At 35.2% G+C, this 19,436-nt stretch overlaps 2 protein-coding genes across 2 annotated transcripts in view; both read right to left on the bottom strand.

Moving 5' to 3' along the window:
* Positions 1 to 561: 561 nt before the first annotated feature.
* Positions 562 to 9,466, bottom strand: LOC126965191 (uncharacterized). Its single transcript, XM_050808635.1, has 7 exons — positions 8,917 to 9,466; positions 8,371 to 8,608; positions 7,903 to 8,199; positions 6,124 to 7,251; positions 5,563 to 5,724; positions 3,226 to 3,323; positions 562 to 1,493 (listed from the first exon to the last, which is right to left on the bottom strand). The coding sequence occupies exons 1-7, from the start codon at positions 9,342 to 9,344 to the stop codon at positions 1,229 to 1,231; spliced, it is 2,616 nt and encodes an 871-aa protein (XP_050664592.1). The 5' UTR covers positions 9,345 to 9,466; the 3' UTR covers positions 562 to 1,228.
* LOC126965168 (uncharacterized) overlaps positions 9,457 to 19,436 on the bottom strand; it is a 320,537-nt gene continuing 310,557 nt past the window's right edge. The window contains exons 20-24 of the mRNA XM_050808616.1: positions 18,427 to 18,567; positions 16,946 to 17,183; positions 14,656 to 14,846; positions 12,061 to 12,142; positions 9,457 to 9,472 (exon numbers count right to left, since the gene is read on the bottom strand). Of these exons, the coding sequence (XP_050664573.1) occupies positions 12,090 to 12,142; positions 14,656 to 14,846; positions 16,946 to 17,183; positions 18,427 to 18,567 (623 nt within the window). The 3' untranslated portion in view covers positions 9,457 to 9,472; positions 12,061 to 12,089. The remainder of the gene's footprint in view (positions 9,473 to 12,060; positions 12,143 to 14,655; positions 14,847 to 16,945; positions 17,184 to 18,426; positions 18,568 to 19,436) is intronic.

The following is a 19,436-nucleotide window of genomic DNA, read 5'->3' as shown; positions in this document are numbered from 1 at the left end:
GAGTCCTTATTTTTTTACTAGTCCTTGTATTTAGGATAGGTATCTCGTAACCACAGTTTGAACAATATAAAATATGTAAAGTTATTTACAGACAGTCCCGTAATAAATAAATTCTCTCGTACGCTGGTAATATAAAATAAATTGTATTTACATAGTAGCGAATAGTGCGCAAAAGACAACATCACAAAATATGCATTTGAGCAATATGTTTAAAAATATTTACAAACATTCACAATAAATAGTATAATAACTAACAAATTCTTAGCAGAGTGCGACAAATCAAATTTAAGAGCAGAAATGTAGGTATATGAAATAACAAGAAAGTTTAATATAAGTAATCATAAGATAGGCTTACATCATTAATCTAATGCTTAATTGCTAAGAACTACAAAATATCATGTTTAAATAATTAATGTAATGGATAAAATTATTTAATCTGTACAGTAAGTAACGTCTATTTTCCTAATTATCTAAATTATAATCAAATAAGACCGGTTTTTTTATGATAACAACAAGACTAAGTTAGTTTCTATAATTCAATTATATTTACTAGTTATATCGTATTATCACATTAGCTTAGAATTTTTGTAAATTTGAACTCGAATATCAAATTTTTCGTGTATTTTTCAATGGTGAGGGCGGTTTATTGGAAAAATATATTCCCTGGCCTGTTTGAATACCACTGGACAGGCTGTTCCATACGTTTGACAGCAAATTTTTTGTGCCTATTTGAAGCGCCACTCGCGAGCGTCCAGAGAACTAATTTTGACGTATAATACAAATGGCTGCAAAGGAACGTACAATACTCTGAAGTATTTTTACATTTTGAATTTATTTTGATCGTTTTCCGTGCTATTTATACTTTATACAAGAATCAACGTAATAAAGTACATATGTTTTTTGTAAATAGTTTCCCACTATCTATGTTGTCCACTAGGTTGTCATCACTAGTTTTAGTACCGCAGACTCTCGCTACATGGACAACAGCGCCAAAATGGCGAATATCAAACAGGCACAAAAGCACTTTGGCAGCCGCAAGTCCAGTGATTTAAAATATAGGTCAGTGTATATATTCCTTTTCGTAACAGAAGTACTTGCACATAAAAAACTATTACCGCAGGGGTAAATGAGAATCAGAGAATAGGTTATTATTACGACATTAGTCTAGATTCCAAATATTGTTCTTCACAAGTTCGAATAAAATAAACCACTTCAAATACGAAATAAATCAATCGGAATTATCATGACCAAGAGCACTTAACGTCCTTGTTTCGTCGTGAACTAATGACTTATCGTATCGTCGTTGCCTCGTCATTTTTGGTCGTGCTGCACTCAATATAGGGGCGGATATCGCATGGCCCGACATCCTGTTTAGATCCTTTCGGCCTTGCAGTAACGGTGACGTGACACTGGATGATTCATCACCTTCATCATCAGATATCTCACGACAGCTCTGTTTCATTTTCAAACTTCTCTCGAGTCGGCGTAGGAATCTGTTCAATAGGCGCATAATTAGAAATTTCTACAGTAATTATATCAACGTAAATAAATTTCTACCTACAATTTTTTATGTAAATGGAGGACATAAGATATACATACGAGATACGAGTGATCACCACATCCCATACTATCTTGTACCATTGGGAGACCCCTTTGTACAGGACGACGGCTAGATTATGAATATAATATATAAATATAAAAAATAACTTTATTCATTTAGGTCACGGAAATGACAATAATGAATGTCAAAAAAAATATTTTTCTTATTGAATCTACCGCTACTTCGTAAAAGGTTGAGCTAATGAGAAGAAGTAGCAAGAAACTCATTGCCACTCTTTTATATCACGATTACATTTCCCTCGATTTACAAATCATTTCAATTACAATATAATATGTAAAATGATGCAACAAACATACTCAAACGTCAAATAGTAGGGTACCACAACTGCGCCTAGTTCTACCGTGAAGCAGAAATGTTTAAAGTTTCAAGAATTCTGAGCGGCTCCACAATAGCGCTCGCCACCTTGAGACATAAGATGTTAAGTCTCATTTGCCCAGTAAAATCACTAGTTACGGCGCCCTTCAGACCGAAACACAATAATGCTTTCACATAGTTATGTGAACCAGTAGCTTCACGGCAGAAAAGACGAAGTTGTGGTACCCATAATATAGCCGGCATCCTGTGCAAAGGATCACTGGTAAATGCGCTTAGTCGCCTTTTAGGACATCTTTGGGCCTGGACTTTCTTATTATTTTTATGCCCCGGGGAAACGCACGGCGAACACAGTATTAGAAACATGGTAGGTAATATGATTTACCAAAAATCTATGAATTGTTTTAATTACTATTTGGAATTGTTTTTGACTGGAGCTCTTTTCATTCATGCATTATTATGAACAGGTTCACACTTCACTGGTCGATATATTATTGGCTTGCTATACGCGTTAAAATTGAGCGTGTGCTGAGTTCATGCTATACTATATCGTCAGCCGTCCTCTACCTCCTTCTTCCATCTTCAAAAAGTTTGAAATCACCACGTTCTCCTCTGAACTTTATATGATTTGGACATACTCTGGTATTTTTCTTCTTTCGTAGCATTAATGACAAGATAGTGTCAAATTCCGCATTGTAATTATCGCTTGATGAGCTTTCAAGACTATCCAATATTAATTCCATTGTGTCGATCGTGTGCACACTCTTTAAAGATCGCGGTAGGGCAAGCTCAGTTGCCGTAATATATTATAAATAATTGCAATTATATCGCGTAATATGAACGCCATGCTATATAGTATAGCATTAAGAACCTTATTTGCTATATATATATACACAATAGTACAGCGTAGTCTGAAAAGAGCTTTATTTATAAACTAGCTGACCCGGCAAACGTTGTTTTGCCATATAAATTAAATTGTATTGATCTTTTGCTTGCTAGTTGATAAGAGATGGCGCTAGTTGTATTCATTAGTAACAATCACACTTCTTTGATATTTTGTATAATTCACACTATACTTTTATAAATTATAGCCTATGTGTTATTCTGGTGTGTAAGCTATATTATTGTAAAGTTTCAACAAAATCTATTCAGTAGATTTTGCGTTAAAGAAGTTCAAACATACATCCAGACATACAAATTTTCACATTTATAATATTAGTAGGATTCCAATCATGTAATCTATTATGAACCAGGTTGGTCGAATAAATAAATAAAAATAATCAAACTTTTACCTAATTTGATTACTGATGGTCCTCAATTTGTTAACTTTGAGCGGCTTCCGAGAATCTTCTGTGAGATCCAAATTTGACGATATCTTAGAGGACGTATCCTGAAACACAAATATAAGCATTATATAACAAATAGTGGGGAATCACATACTATAGATATTTTTTTTTAAATTTTAATAAAAGAATATTATATCATAACTATTCAGTATCAAGCTACCAATTTGTGGACTATGTCATAAGCAAAATGTTCGAGCGAGAGCGGTATACGTACAACGAAAGAGATAGTATTACAAAGTAGCATGTCGTGTATCGAGGCGATGAAACAGAAGTAACTAGTAAGACATTTATCTGGGTTGATGAGACTAATACGAAAAGGCCGCGAGCGTCAGGCCAATGTATTCACCGATCGAATCATCGAAACGTAGAAGAAAATCATCTCTGTCTACAGTAATTTGAATAAACTCTATTGGACTCAAAACTTTTTGTCCTGTCAGAATTTATTTACTTCTAGTATAATCAATTACGCAGCAGTTACAGTGAATATAATATATATCTATATGAAATCGCTTATTGATGTGTTTTATGCTACAACATCTTCCCTCTCGCTTTTCTGCATCTGTGGGAGTGATATCTAAAAAGGAACTGAACTGTGTTGTAACAAGAAACCCGTAAAGCACACTCTTATGATATATAAACATGATTAAAATCCAAAGGGTGGGCATAAATTAGCAGCCCAACAATCGGGGTTTTTGTTCTCAGCTATTTGCAACTCAACTCAATCATAAAGATTTCTTTGTGTTTATATTTTGAACCCGCTGTTAAAGCTCTGTTCAAATTGTGGCGAATAACGCACGGGAAACGGGATGCGTTTTAGCGTAATTCGCTCGCTCGCTTAGCCTCTCAAACTGACACGACTTCCCGCGTGTCATTTTTGGTTCTTCAGTGGAGAAACATCATACATTGTGAGATCAAACAATCCCGCCGGGCGTTCCGCTCTTGTTTCGCTTCAACTTGAGCGACTCCATCGTCCATACAAGTGCGTCCTACGTCCATACAAGTTAGCTGATACAATCGGCGCAAGCGAATACCGTGCCGCGCCCCGCGCGTTATTCGCCTCAGTTTGAACAGAACTTTTGTGCTTTTAACTGTGCGATTGCATCCACTAAAATTACTTCTATGTCAATACATTTACCTCGGAACTCCTGCACTTTTGTCTCCGTAGTGGCTTCTTCAACCGTGTTGGTTCAGACTGCAATTGTACGGTCTACCCGTGGCCACAAAATAAATATAAAAAGCTGTACACATCGATATGAAAATGGACACAGTATTTTGTATTTAAGGCTTAAAAATAAAGTATAAGGTATGTTATAACTGTAAAAGGAACGCAGACTTTCCATTTAAAGTTTTTTTTCTCTTTGCGTTAGTTACATATAGAACACTTTTTACATGACTTTAAATAATAATCAAAAAGAGTACTAAAAACTACAGGTATATAAAATCAACTGATAAATTTTGCAATAATGGGAAAAAACAAACTTTATTTATGGGGCAAATCAGATATTATCAAAATACTTAAAAATTCTGAAAATAATTATTTTTGGCAAAATGCATTTTTGGAAACCAAAATTCTGTGTCCACATTCATCAAATTAAGTGCATTTAGTTTTAATTTAAAACACAACATTTAAAAAGTTGAAGTTGGAAGTAAGAGAAAATAGAAATAAAGATTTCTGACAACCGATTTCGAATCGAATTCCTTTTCTTTCACTTCAAACTTATACTTATATGCAGCTGTATATATTAAAATTTTTAATTAATTATTTCTTGATTTATTATGATTTATTAATGATAACAGATGATTTCATTTGAAACCTTCAATAATCTAATTAAAATAACTGATTCAGATACTTTTTTCGAGTAGGTATGTCTTAATAAATTGTATATTAAAAGACAATTGTAAAGCAGAAATAGGTAACCATAGGTTTTTAGATTTAAGAAAAATTTGATTTAACCAATGGAAATATTGATTGAAAAAGGTTATGTGGGTACATAGAAATTGTAAGATTGACATTTCAAATATTTTGATCTAAGCAGAGTAACTACATTTTCGTAATCATAATTTAACTTCAACGTTAAACCAGTTAGAAAAAAGTAATAATATAATCTCTCTTAACATTAATCTCGGCTTAGACCTTGTTCTTGAGTATAAAAAAACAACAATGTAAAAGTGCATTGAAAGTGCTGACATTGTAAACATAACAAATAATGTGAGAGAAGCAACGTGACAGAGACAATATTACTGGTAACTTTTATTTTACTCTCGAAGTGATGAAAAGTGTACCTGCATATCAAGGTCTGGTAGTCTCAGTTCTCTTGCTGATGCTACCGAGTTTACCGATGCGTTGGATACAGACTCTTCGGATGATGATGACGAGGCAAGATTGTGGACCTGGGAGCGGGATCTTTTCCTTCCGGCCTTTCGGCAGCGGTTATAACAAGGTACCTGAAAAATATAGTGAATTTTTTTTTGTCGCAACATTGAATTATATTATTACCCTTGTTCAAAGTCAAGTTCAGGAAACAGGACACGTTCTATATTTAAAATTGATACGAGAGTGTATCACGTCTCTAATCAATGCTAATTTACTTACACCAGCCTCATACTGCCGATTGACGTCATTTTTGATTGAGTATAAGGCGATATTTAAAATTAAATAATGAAACTGTACTTCAGTGGTCTGTGTACCGAAGCTGATTGCTATAAAACCAACTAAATATGTGTGTTGCGAAATCTTATTTTTCACCAAAACCAGCAGGAGACTGTCGATATATACTATTTTTTTTAAATTTTAAAATGTTATTTTTTTGAATATCTAACCAATAAGTAATATGGATATTTTACCTCTAATAAATTATGCATTGAATGCGGCATGTGTGGCAGTGTAGACTTAGCACCACCACTAGATTCATGTGATATGGCCCTCGCAGTTTTCTTATCTCTCCGTCGACCAGCCTTTCTGTGCGAGCTACTGCTCTTACAGTTCCCACCCTTCACGCTTTCTGTACTTGGAAAGTCGTAAAGTCCGTCAGAATCAGTGAAAGGCAATCTGCCGTAAGATTGTGGCGAGAACCTTCCTAGACCAGTTTTATCGCTCAAGGGACTTTCGCTTCTTGAACTCACTGGACTCAATGGACGGCTGCAATCAGAGAACAGGATTGGTGGTCGCAACGAAGGTCTTTCATCCAGACCACGTTCCACACTTATGCATTTTACGATAGAGCATTTTGTTACTCCACTCGACGAGCATAAGTTCGGTTGAGGTATATCCAAAGCCTCCTTTAGAATTGACAATGTCTCTAACTCTTTAGCACTAGATGGGACGTCATCTACTCTTTCATCGGTTCCTATACCTTCGTCATTGGATTCCAACAGTGGATCATCTGAAAGAGTTTCCGAATCAGATCTGCCTCTTCTTCGTTCATCGGTTCCATCGCCGGATCCAGCCGGGCTTGAATTGGTTTTCATTAGCGGCCGTCTTCTTTGAAAACATGATGGGCCTCCACCAGATCCTGGATCTTCCATTTCAGAAGGGCATAGAGGGTTACTTGATCCACATCTTGATGGGCCTGGACTAGCCATTGAGCTATATCCCGATGATGATAAGTTTGATTCTGATGGTGCTCTTTCTCCTCTTACTGACATTGAAAACGGACTCAGATAGCACATGTTTGAAGACTGTTGCGGAGGTCGTGGTGACAGAGGCTCATCCGACTCTTCACTAGCGTTATAAGTAACTGTAATTAGCGGAGGTGCATGGAACTCGAGATGTGGAGGTGTTCTCCTGGGCGGAGGCGAGCCTGGTGATGGTCTTTCTATAGTCAAGACTGGAACTCTTAAAGAAGTTGGTGCTGGAGAAGGCGATGACATTTCCCTTTCGGAGTCCTGACTGTGAGTGACGCTGGGGGTTGGGGAATCTGTAACGTGTGTGGACGGAGTAGGAGTATCTGTGCTCAGTGTTTGTTGTCGTAACTGAAAAGATATGTAATCGTTATTGGTTATAAGAGTACAAAACAGTTATTCATAACAAATGATACTATCACAATCACAGTAATAATTGTAATTAGTATCACTTATATCGAGGGTTCTATTATAATATTTATATACTTGTAAATGAAATGCTCCGAAATACGAAAAAACAACCATTACAGAATCATTTTATAGTCAGTCAATCTATTGTAATTTAATTTTACGTTCGATATTTTCTGAGCTCCGTAGGTAATTTATTTATTGCAAGTTTTCACAGAAAACACACTCGCCAGATATTTAAAAATGTAATATTTAATTATTTTTGTGTGTTTGTATTATTAAAAAGTGTTTGCAAAAAGGAAGCAATAAAAAACCAGTTCCTATAAAGGCTTGAGCTATTAGCTTGCGAGTGGTTATCTCCCATTGCAACATTAGAGAAACAATAAGAGCGTTGTTTATCTTATGTACATATTACATAATGAATTCATTGCGAACTTATTGTTATATCAACTTGGACTCATCGCTCAGAGATGTCGCACAGTTTAGTTTTGAGTGAAAAATTTCTGTGAAACCGACGAAACTGGTTCTATAAAACTATGGATCGACAATCAACTCTACAGTAAATTCCCGGGGAAAGACATAATGTCATCTTACTTTTAGTCTCAGCTCAGGATGCGGCCGATACGGTTCGATTTTATCTTCATCTAATTCGTCTTCACTGGGCGAAGCGCAGGTTATTGGTGATTCTCGCTTTTTACTTGTTTCTGTTTTAGCCCTTGGCATCCTCGGGGAGTGCAACGGAGTTGGTAAAGGAGTAGGAAGTGGTGTGGGGAGCTCCCGGATTGGAGATAGACACTTGTTAATCGAACTTGGCACTTCAAGTAGGATGGACGGAGGGTGGAGAAGGTTGCTGGATGATGTTGGCTTGTGAGCGGTAAGGGGATCAACAACCTGGAAGAATTTATTCATTAGAAACGTTTGTATTATTGCTTAAATGGTATATTTAAATAGCATCGAAGAAAACATAAACCAGATAAATAGTAATGAAGGGTTTCTTTACCAAATAAGTATTGAAATCAAATAATTTAAGCTCAATTTATAATTTAACTAAATAAGCCTTACTTGAATCTCAATAGTGTTGTGTGGTCGAGCTATCGGTGAATCTGGAGCAAGTGATGGTATATGTGATGAAGATATGGATACATCGTCAGCATCCAGCGTATCATCCTGTGGTGATGACGCAGTCGGTGTGCTAGAAATGGATATCCCACCCGATGAAGCCCTAGATGTGAGTGCAGCAGATGACGAGAAATTTCGAAACATAGCTAAGATGGAATCTGCGCTCGAAATTTTTGCTGTCCTGAAAAATATGATTTTATTAATATTTTCGCAAATCTTTACTTGCTTATTCTTAGCTGAAGTTCTCTAATAGTTACATAATCTTATGACAGGCATCTAAATAACAGATTTAATAATATTAGTAAAATAAATTACCTCAATGGAGTTGTTGTTTATTACATTAAGTTTGATATAACAACCCAAACCAAACATGTTATGGTTAAATATTTAACATCTCACGAAATTTAATTGATGTACAGTAATCAAAGGAAAACATTTTAAAAGTTACGTAAAACTATGTTTCTTGACTATTAGAAAAATAAATAATACCTTGGACATTTTTTTAAAGTAGCCTGTGCCAAAGTTAAATCTAAGCTTGACATGGAATCACTTCCTTGATTACTGGATGTGCTGTGTGGTGATCTGACTTCAACTCCTGGCGACGGAGGAGTGCTTGATGCCTTGGCTCTCATCGTTCTATCACTGATAACTGCCATTGGTATAGTGATAGTATTCACCATATCTACGTCCGAGCTTGAACTCATTTCTGCTGAAACCTTATTAAGTAATCTAGCAAACGTAACTTTTTTCTCTAGTTTAGGATCCGATATTTGTCGCATGGAAGGAGACGTCGACGTAGACGATCCTTCACTCGCAAACGACGTATCCTTTGTATCAAAGCCGTATTCTACAAAAGCTGGCGCACTTTCTACTGTACTAAGAGTTTTCTTCTCTGACATCTGGATCAGTTCACCCATTGTTATTTTCTTGGAATGATTGTTCGCGGATGCAGGACTAATGAGTTGCTGAAGAATTTGTTTCTTCTCAGCTGCGTTCTTCTTTGTTGGTGTAGAATTGTTGCGTTTCTTACGAGGCGAAGGCGAACCTGTACATGTATAATGTAAGTATTTATTTTCTGAATTTAGTATTAAAATCACTACAGAAGCATTATCGAACATTAACTAGGAACAACATGCAACAATTAACACATCGAAAGTAAGTGCAGCTACTAAGCAAAAGTTTTTGGGTTGATTTTACACATTTACTAAAGCTAGATTTCAGATAATATGCTACTACTTCTAATGTTGAAATAAAATTAAAGTTCAAGTGCTATTTTGTCCGCATGCAGATAAAGCTAATAAGAACAGAATCAGACTTTACATTGTCAAAATATTGTGAGCTACAATAACTGTACTTTATGTACATGACAATGAAAAATCTGAAGAAAGTTTTGGACGATCTAGAAAGGTGCTTACGAAGGAAGGAGCGACTATAGAGATGCGAAGTGTAGAAACCAGGTGTGCAACAAACATCAAAGATCTCGGTTAGTGGTTTGTGAGATCGCATTCCAGGTGTCAGTCAGGTTGCGAGGGTACATTCAATTAGGTTATCAATACACCGCGCGCTCCGCATTGTGACGAAAAAGATTCAAAGTAATTGTATTATAATGTGTGTAAAAGATGAGTTTAAATAAAAGTGCTAGAAGTGAAGTGTGCTAGAATGCTTGACTGAATGCAAATAAAATAATAAAGGACGACATCATTGTGGTCCCCTAAGTGATTGTGAGTACTGAAGAAGATATTTATAATAAAGTCAGAACCCAAGTCAAGATGTCATCTCTAAATAAATTTAAAAGTTTTATTAGAAATGGCTATGCAGCAAATCTTTATCTATATACCATTCAACTGCTGATGATCTAAACGAAGAGAAATCCTGGACCTGGATTATTATTGATTGACTTTAGCAATTATGTAATCAAGTAGTAATGTAATGTAAATAGTAATTGTTAAAAAAAGCGAAAAAAGATTTTCGTAGAGTTTCTGGCGCCGTTTCTTCCCTCTCGGAGCGCCATTTCATGCGTAGTGATCTAATTGATATCAAAACTATTCACAAGGAATCTATAAATATTTTTATAAGGCATTAAGGCTAGCGTATGCATCAGATGTTGGTGATAAAAGTAAGGGGTCATTGCCATTCAGATTGTCTTCCAATTGCAATACTACACCTAAATATGAATCAGTTGTTACTTCAAGCAGAAACAGACAATTAGATCTTTAAAGAAGAAATAGACATTTATATTCAAAAGTTCTTATTTTTTTTAATTGTACAGCCCGTCTGAAGTACGTGCGATAAATATAAAATAGGTTCCTATACTTTATCTTATACTAAATATCTTTGTATAGCCAGACGGCATAAGACGACACATTTTTGTTTTTTTTTGTTCTACATTTTGAATGTGATGACTTGATAAAATGCACAAATATGTCATATTTTCTTAACGGTAAACGTTTTGCCCAAAGGGGGACGAAAATTATGAAATGAGAATGGGATGTAGATAAGAATGGTGCGGAGTGCGCGGCGGGCTCCACTCCTTACGTCCTGGCGTCGTCTTTAACAGATCGTCCAAACTAAAGGTGCGCGCGGCTCGCGGCTGGGCGAGCGACAACGACGGCTTGCGTATACCGAGCCGCGTGAGCAGTGTTCGCGTTTCCCCACTGGCGGCTGAGCCCACGCCGGCACTGCCCGCCCCGCACCGCGCGCCGCCGCTCGCTGTGGACAAACGCCTCCTTCACCGACCAGTCCACACGCTAACTCACAAGGGATGACAACTTGCATGCGAGCATGCGCCGTTCATATTATTCACTGGTTACAATGATGTTCTATAAATAAGAACGTCATTGACTGGCTATCAAATTATGCTTCTCATAACGAACAATATCTTTTTTCTATGAATATGGCAGAAAAGAGAAACTATCGAGGCACGATTAACATATAACATCAAGAAATTCCCATCGAAAACCTACATTTACTTAAACAACCAAGAATATTAATTATTTATTTTAATCAAAGTTACATTTATTTAAGACACATTAAACATCAATACATACAATACTACCTACACATAGAGCAACTGTCTGTCATGAATTTTACTCTTTTTGCTTTAATGGCTAAAAAAAATATGATGCACACTATATTCGTAATGCACCAATCATAGATAGACTATAATCGAAATTTCCAAAACGCTTTATTTTTTTATATTTGATAATTTTATTGCTGCATTTTATAGCAATAGTAAAGACAATACAATATTGTATATTTGATTAAAAAGAGCGCAAAAAAAAAATGCTGGGAGAGTTGCTTACGCCGCTTCTTCTCTCTCAGAGTTTGTTTTCGAAACGATAGGAGTATCTAGTGTATTACAAATGACATCAAAAAGTATTCTAAAGGAATCAATTTTGAGATAATAATTGCCTTTTATGCCTTTTTATAATAATTATAAAATAGTGTATCTACCTACCAATATATACCTAATAACATCTGCCAATGTGATGAAAATCTTAATCGAGATGAATTTAGAGTTACGAATATAATGAGATGATGTCAATCAAATAGTTACTGTAAAACGGATTCTGTTCTTATAGAACTACACGTATAACAACAGTTGTTAGCTTTGCGGTTGTTTGAACCCTTTACCTTGTATGTAACGCCTACAATATAAAGCCCTAAGGCTCCTTCTGGGGCACAGCGGCGTACCGCTGTCTTTCACCGCGCGAAGCTGAACAGAAATATCAATGCAGCCCCAAAACAACCCAGTAATTGTGTCAGTATTGCTAAAGTGAACAACTTCGAACATGGCATGGAATGTTCTAGATTCATATTTTATATATATGCCATAGTACATCTAGAAACTCACAATCTGTAGTAGGTTTCTCGATTTTTATACAGAGTGGCGCTACAATGGCGGTATTAAAAGAACACACAGTAGACCTAACCCTACTAATAAAAAAAATAATTCAAAAATAAAAATATATAATTCAGCTATATAAACTAATTTTGCTTAACATCATTTCGGAACATCCTGTAAGTAATCTAGTAGCCGCGAGCTAGCGTAGGCACTGACACCTACTACGTACTACGCCGCACCGTAGCCGTCAGAACTCGGAGGCCAATAGCGTCCACGTAATGTTAAGTGTGATAAAATTTTTGTTTTCTAAATAGATAATTTATTTGTTTAAAAATTTCAAATATTTTTTAACTTTATAAATATTTTTTATTTTTTAAACTTTAAATTTTAAATTATTTTTTATGATAACAGTTAAGTAGCTCTATCCGTGTGTTCATTTAATATTGCTATTGTAGCATCACCAATTATTATTTTTTTATGAAAATAAAGGACGCGACGATCAAGACGTTCAGCAGATGGTAATTGATACGCCCTGCCCATTACAATGCAGTGCCGCTCAGAATTCTAAAAAAAACCCAGTAATCTTTTTTCCCAGTAATTTTACTAGCTACGGCGCCCTTCAGACCGAAACACTGCTTCACAGCAGAAATAGGCGCCGTTGTAGTACCCATAATCTAGCCGGCATCCTGTGCAAAGGAGCCTCCCACTTGTTGATTAGCCTCCCGTATCAATCAGGATCTTTAATTATTATCTGTTGACCAAGAAACATGATATCGAGCAAGTCCCAAACACATAATATACTTTAGTACAAGTGAGGGATCCGAAACGGTTAATTTGTATTTTTACCATATTCGAATAGTTTTTGTTTATATAATTTTACTTCTAGGTTGGTTTATGCGCCGTTACATTAAAATTGTCAAAAAAGCCTGGTTTGTCAGTTAACATTACTGTAGAGATTTTATGAGAAAAAAAAATTCAATAAATTATTGTCCCACGAAAAAGGTCCACGAATAATCAACAATTTTAATGACTGTTAAGGTCTAGTTCGTATAATTCACGCCTCGTCTCCCCCTCGGTTTTGCTCCAAAAACTGAAAATTTATTGAAGTAGGCGTTAATAATACAATATTAATAATATAATAATTATACAAATGATTTGACGAGACGACTGATGTCTCGTGCCAGATTTTGGCGAGACAACACGTCCTGAGGATGCCTCGTGTAGAGGCGAAACACGTGTCGAATTGTTTAAAGACAAATATTGGCAGAATTAACACTAAGGAAAACTCAAATCATTTCCAAAAACTGAACTTTCGAAAACAGAACGTAGCAGTATGTTTATGTTTTTACTGTACTCATAATTTTAGGTTGGATTTTGAAAAACTTCAGAATATGTTACTTAATATAATGTTTCAGTTATTTTACTGTATAAAAATTAACTGACTCCATTAATAAGATACAAATGATTTGAGTTTCCTTTAGTGTTAATTCCGCCAATATTTGTCTTTAAACAATTCGACACATGTTTCGCCTCTACACGAGGCATCCTCAGCACGTGTTGTCTCGCCAAAATCTGGCACGAGACTCCATTTTCGTCTCCAACACATGTCGAATTGTTTAAAGACAAATATTGGTGGAATTAACACGAAAGAAAACTCAAATCATTTGTATAATTATAGATTTCCGCAAAGTAACGCCTACTTCAATAAATTTTCCATTAATAAGGTCTATAAACTAAACAATATTTTCCAAGCGTTATGTCTATATTACATTACTATAGGAGATTTTTGCAATGATAAAATACTGCCTATTTTGAATATCTATTAAATTGAATATCTATATTATATATTATCTCCAAACTTGGACTTATTGTTGTGGAATGGAAATGTGGTTTATCATCATCATAATTTCACTAAACAATCATTGTAGTTGATTATAACTGATTTCTGACTGGAGAGTTTCTTGCGCTGCTACTTTTCTATCAGAGCGCCATTTTGTTTCGGAAGCGACGGTAGTATAAGAATTGACATCAAAAAGAATTCTAAAGGAATCAATTTTGAAAAAATAAATGCCTTTTATTTACTTTTCAAGTTATACCCGAGATTATAATCATTATAAAGTTCATAGCCTGCTTATTTGATTCTTAATCTTATTATTCATAAACAGATTGATTGCATCTTAAGAAACAGAGAAAGAAATAAGATAGATTATTCCTCATACTGTGTGTGCACTAAAGGTACAAAACTTTAATTTATAAAAAGCTAAGATTTGGAAAGTGGTTTAGTAAAAAATATTTGCGTGAATGTAGCTTATATACGTGCCTTATTTCTTTCCGTGTCAAGTGATTTATACTTTCATAATACAAGCACAATTCATAGTACTTACGTCTGGCGCATCTGTCGGCTTCTTCTGCGAGGAGTTTCTCGATTTTTTCAGGGAAATGCCGCTTAGCACACCAGATCAACCCAACCATTCCGAGGACTAAGAATACGGCGAATAGACCGAGCCAAAACGGTTCTTGCATCATGCGAGCTCCCAGACCAATGATGTGCGGCGTTGGATTTGGTATTTCACATCTGCAAATTAATTGTGTCCATTATATTCAAGATATTAATTTATTAAATAGCATAATATTATTCATTTTCTTTTTTACCACTACTTCGGTAAAGTTTAGTTTAATAACAAAAACAAACTAATTTAATAACAAAACTGAAAAAGAGAGCTGCTATAGACAGCTTAGTTTTAGACAGACTCTCAAAGCAAAATTTAAAGAAATAAATATTATGACTGTTCATTGACATTTATGAACATTTAATGTACGTTCACAAAAATCGTTACCTTATTGCTCTTAATAGTGATTTTCATTATTATAGTACTAGAAATAAGCATACATAATAGCTTTAAGTGTAAATGTGTACACTTTTATTATAAAGTCCCAGCCACTGTTCAGGCATTATCTATAAATAAATTTAAATAATTTATTAAAAATGGCTCTGTCGTAAATCCTTCTACTCCATAGCTGAATATCTAAGTAATCCGACAGCCTGGGACATGATTATTTTATAGCAATAGCAATGATAATACAATATTGTTTATTTGTTTAAAAAGAACGCAAAAACAAAAATGCTGGGAGAGTTTCTTGCGCCGCTTCCACTCTCTCGGAGCGCCATTCGTTTCCGAAGCGGTAGTAGTGTCTAGTATATTAGAAATGACATTAAAAAAAATTCTAAAGGAATCAATTTTAAGAAAATAAATGCCTTAAGACTAAATTGAAAAGTGACATATCCTACTCTCGTTATGAAACAAGTGTCTTAGTAAGTTATTACGCTTGATGGGATATTATGAAGAAAATCATTAAGATCCGATAAGAGAATCGAGAGGTAGGCGCTGTCTAGTTGCCTATATAATTCGCACGCCCCTGCATATCATACTTCCAGGTTGTTTGGAAATCATATTACGGAAAATTGAGTTAATTAGTTGATTTATGATTTTTTTTATTTTTGAATTTATTTTTCTAATTATGACAGTTGAGTAGCTCTTATCGTATGTTCTTTTAATGCCGCAATTGTAGCTCCATGATGTATTTTTTATCAAATTTATTCGAAAAATTAAATTGAGCTTTCTCTGTTATGGTCCGCGTTCGTGCTCTAGTAAATGTTTATTGCTATCCAAAGAGGCGAATGCATAATGTCCGAAGAACCATTAATAAATGTATATTTACGTCATTGTCCAATTGTATATATATTTTCTTTTTTTTTAAATAATGTGTTCCCAGCTTTTTGTCTTATAGGTTTCTCTCTTGCTTCGCTCTGAATTCGTAATAATGGCTCCTTTAACAAAATCTTACTATGGCTCTATGTATCAGAAATGACTATTTTATACTTCGTTCAACTATACTACGATGAAATCTTTTTTAAAAGTTTCATGGCATTTATACAAACATTCACTCTATGACCATGACTGTATTTCATTGTATTTTGTGCAAGATGCCAACCCTAAACTACACATTTAAAAAAGGGCATGGACCAGCGCACTGCCAATGGCTGACATCACGCACGCGTAATAGACAACTTCCAACATTCAGGCAGCCAAGCAAAACTTAAAAAAAGTGATTCACCCGATTGTATGAAACGTGCAGTCATTGATAGATTGACAGATGACGGCTATAATCTTGTAAAAAACGGAGTTAGTCTAATTTCACTACGTTCTAAGCAGCTGTTCGCTTTCAAACTTAGCCAGATTACACTACTTCGTCTCCAATCGCAATAATGTAATTTCTACTAGTTACTAATTCAAACTTATGTCAAATCACTGCACTTTTCTTGATGAATTAAATTTAAATTTTTAGTATTTGCATCCTCTTTGCATTCAGGTGCCTATATTTTTATTTATTTCATGGTCATAGAAAAAGCAATGGGTGCCGCTGCATGTAATTAATCTTTTATTATTTGAATGATAAAGAAAATTTTGTTAATGAATATTGTTATACTCATTTGAATGCTATTGTATCTTTTGTACTTCATCCTGACTTTCACTATACAACTTATAGAGTTTTACAGTGAATAAAGATTTTTTTGACTTTGACTTTATATTGGCATCTTTTACGCCTTACTTACTTGCTTTAAGGGAGCTTCAATAACTTTATTTTATGCTTAAATATACGGTTAACACTTACCGTTTCCCTTTCCAAGATGGGTTGCACTGACATAAAAACTGCCCATCCTTCTCCAAGCAGGCTCCTCGATGGTTGCAGGGCTTAGAGGCACACGGCCTGATCCTCTCGGCGCATCGTTTTCCTTTCCAACCCCTGGCGCACATGCATCGGAAACCTTCACTCTCAGACTCATCAGACAGTGAACAGTTACCGAATATGCATGGTGATCGTTCGCAGGCTGTCGCTAAGCAGAATACTCCTACAACATTATAAAGAATTATTAAAACGATTAATATGTTAAATATATACAGTACAGAGTCTATAATGTCAGTAGTTACTACTTATAGATCAACATATGTGTGATCAAATATTCAACAGGCTCATACGATAAGTGATAAAGTATTAAATAAGTAAATATAATATGTAAGTAAATAATAATTAATGTTAACTAACGAATATATATTTAAATCTTAAAAATTTGCTGTGCCCTACAAGGTCTACAAAGTCAGCACAACTTAAGATATACCATCAAAATTATTATAATACCATTCTAGAATGCAATAAATATGGAGTTTAGAATATTGAGTATTGAGCATTGAATAAAAAAAAGTCTAGAATATAAATTTACAAAAAAAGAATTATCAAAAGCGGTCGCGTTTATAGAGTACGATTCTTCATCTAAAATGTTGTTATCTATTGTTCTTAGAAACATTTTTTTCACTCAAAAGAAAACAATAACGGTCGTACAAATAAACTTGTTATAAAGTTATAACTGAGAATAAACCAAGAATCTGCAAAATAAACGCGGGGAGCGTTTATTTGCAAGGCTGCTTGACATTTGGAAATCATTAGAATTATCATTGTTGTCAGCGATATACGGCCATTCCCAATATTCTGTCCAAGTCCGGTTGTGGCCTACTTGATATAAAAAATCGTAACTATCGTTGACTTTTCTGTCACAATTAACTTATCGACGGTAACTCATCTTATCCATACACGCTGCCTGTCAATGGGACGACGGTGCTATAGCTTACTAGGGATAGAAGTTTGTATGGAAATTGCAACAGTGAACTGGCGATAATAATGACTTATCGGGTATATTGGGACAGCTTCAGATTATTGACAGCTAATTACTGACAGTAGAAGGTAGTAATTTATCTCTATCTGTAGATAGTATATTAGGAACGGCCGTTAGTCAACAATTTGTATTACCTTGGCTTATTTTCGGGCATAACTCTATACGAACTTTATTTGTAAGGTCGTACAGGTTTTCCGACAGAACTTAACCATAGGACACCGGACGCATATGTCCGGCATTCCATAACCAGCTTAAACAAAAATGTTGATGTATAAGTAAGTGTATTGTATTAAATATATCATTGTCTTGTAACCCATAACACAGGCTATATTATATGCTTAACTTGGGGCAGGATAATTTGTGTAAAAAGTGTGTCAATATTATTATTATTATATAATAATGGCATAGAGAATATAGAACATACCTGTATAATAGCTTCTACACTTGCAAAACTTTCTGGAGTCTTCTGTAGCGCACCAGCCGTTGTGTGAACAAGGGTTGGGGTAACATGACACCAATTTGGTTTCATCTGGTAAGAGAAGCACTTTACTATGGTAGTTGGGATCTGAAAATAATAAGATTTACAGTTACTTATAGAACACTTTCATTTGAAACATTACTAGAAGATGAAACGATTTTATAACAAACAGCGAAATAGCTGAACTAATATAATATTAAAGTAACACATTATTTCAAGGCAATGATAGAAGTACGGCTTTGAATACAAGTCGACATTTTGGCTATAATTTCTTTTAACTTTTGCACAACTCTTTTTTTATAAGAGAAGGCAAACGGACAAGAGATTCGCGTTATAGGAAGTGGAGATGCAACCGTGTATGAAAATCCACAAAACCAAGGGTCAAAAAATGCGTTGCCGGCCTTTAATTTAAGGGGGTATGGTCTTTCATGACTATATTTCATTCTATTTTGTTCAAGATGTCAACTCAAAACTTTACATTTAAAAAAGAGCATGGACCAGCGCACGGTCAATGGCTAACATCGCGCATGCGAATAGACAACGTCCACGGCAATATTTTATAACTAAATTACTACATTGTTCTATATTTTATAATGATTGCGAAACTGAAGTGGCAGAAGGCAGGGCACATAGTTCGACGGACAGCTGGCCGTTGGGGAAGAAAAGTCCTCGAGTGGCGACCATGTACCGGAAGACGCAGTGTTGGTAGGCCTCCCACAAGATCATCGGACCGATCGTCGTGGCGATCTTTGAGGGAGGCTTTTGTCCAGCGGTGGACGTATTCCGACAGATGATGATGATGATGCTCTATGTGTCTAGGTTCCTAACTTGTATCGGCGCGGGAAAACTGCAGGAGGTGATTGATTCCACAAAGTTGCCGTGCAAGGCAAGATGTTTCCGTATCATGATAAATATTATTTATTTACGACCAACCTGAGTCAAAATAGATTACACGA

This window comes from Leptidea sinapis, chromosome 1, assembly GCF_905404315.1.
Source record: "Leptidea sinapis chromosome 1, ilLepSina1.1, whole genome shotgun sequence".
Lineage (NCBI taxonomy): Eukaryota > Metazoa > Arthropoda > Insecta > Lepidoptera > Pieridae > Leptidea > Leptidea sinapis.
Note: the sequence above shows the minus strand (reverse complement) of the source record. Positions and strands in the feature narration are given on the sequence as shown.

What these genes read in the sequence shown, in the direction of transcription:
- LOC126965191 (XM_050808635.1), bottom strand. Translation starts at nt 9,344, where the DNA reads ATGGGTGAACTGATCCAGATGTCAGAGAAGAAAACTCTTAGTACAGTA. An exon ending in ACAACACTATTGAGATTCAA is followed by an intron (nt 8,200 to 8,370) that starts GTAAGGCTTATT and finishes AAATTCTTCCAG; the next exon opens with GTTGTTGATCCCCTTACCGC. An exon ending in CAATGCATAATTTATTAGAG is followed by an intron (nt 5,725 to 6,123) that starts GTAAAATATCCA and finishes TATATTTTTCAG; the next exon opens with GTACCTTGTTATAACCGCTG.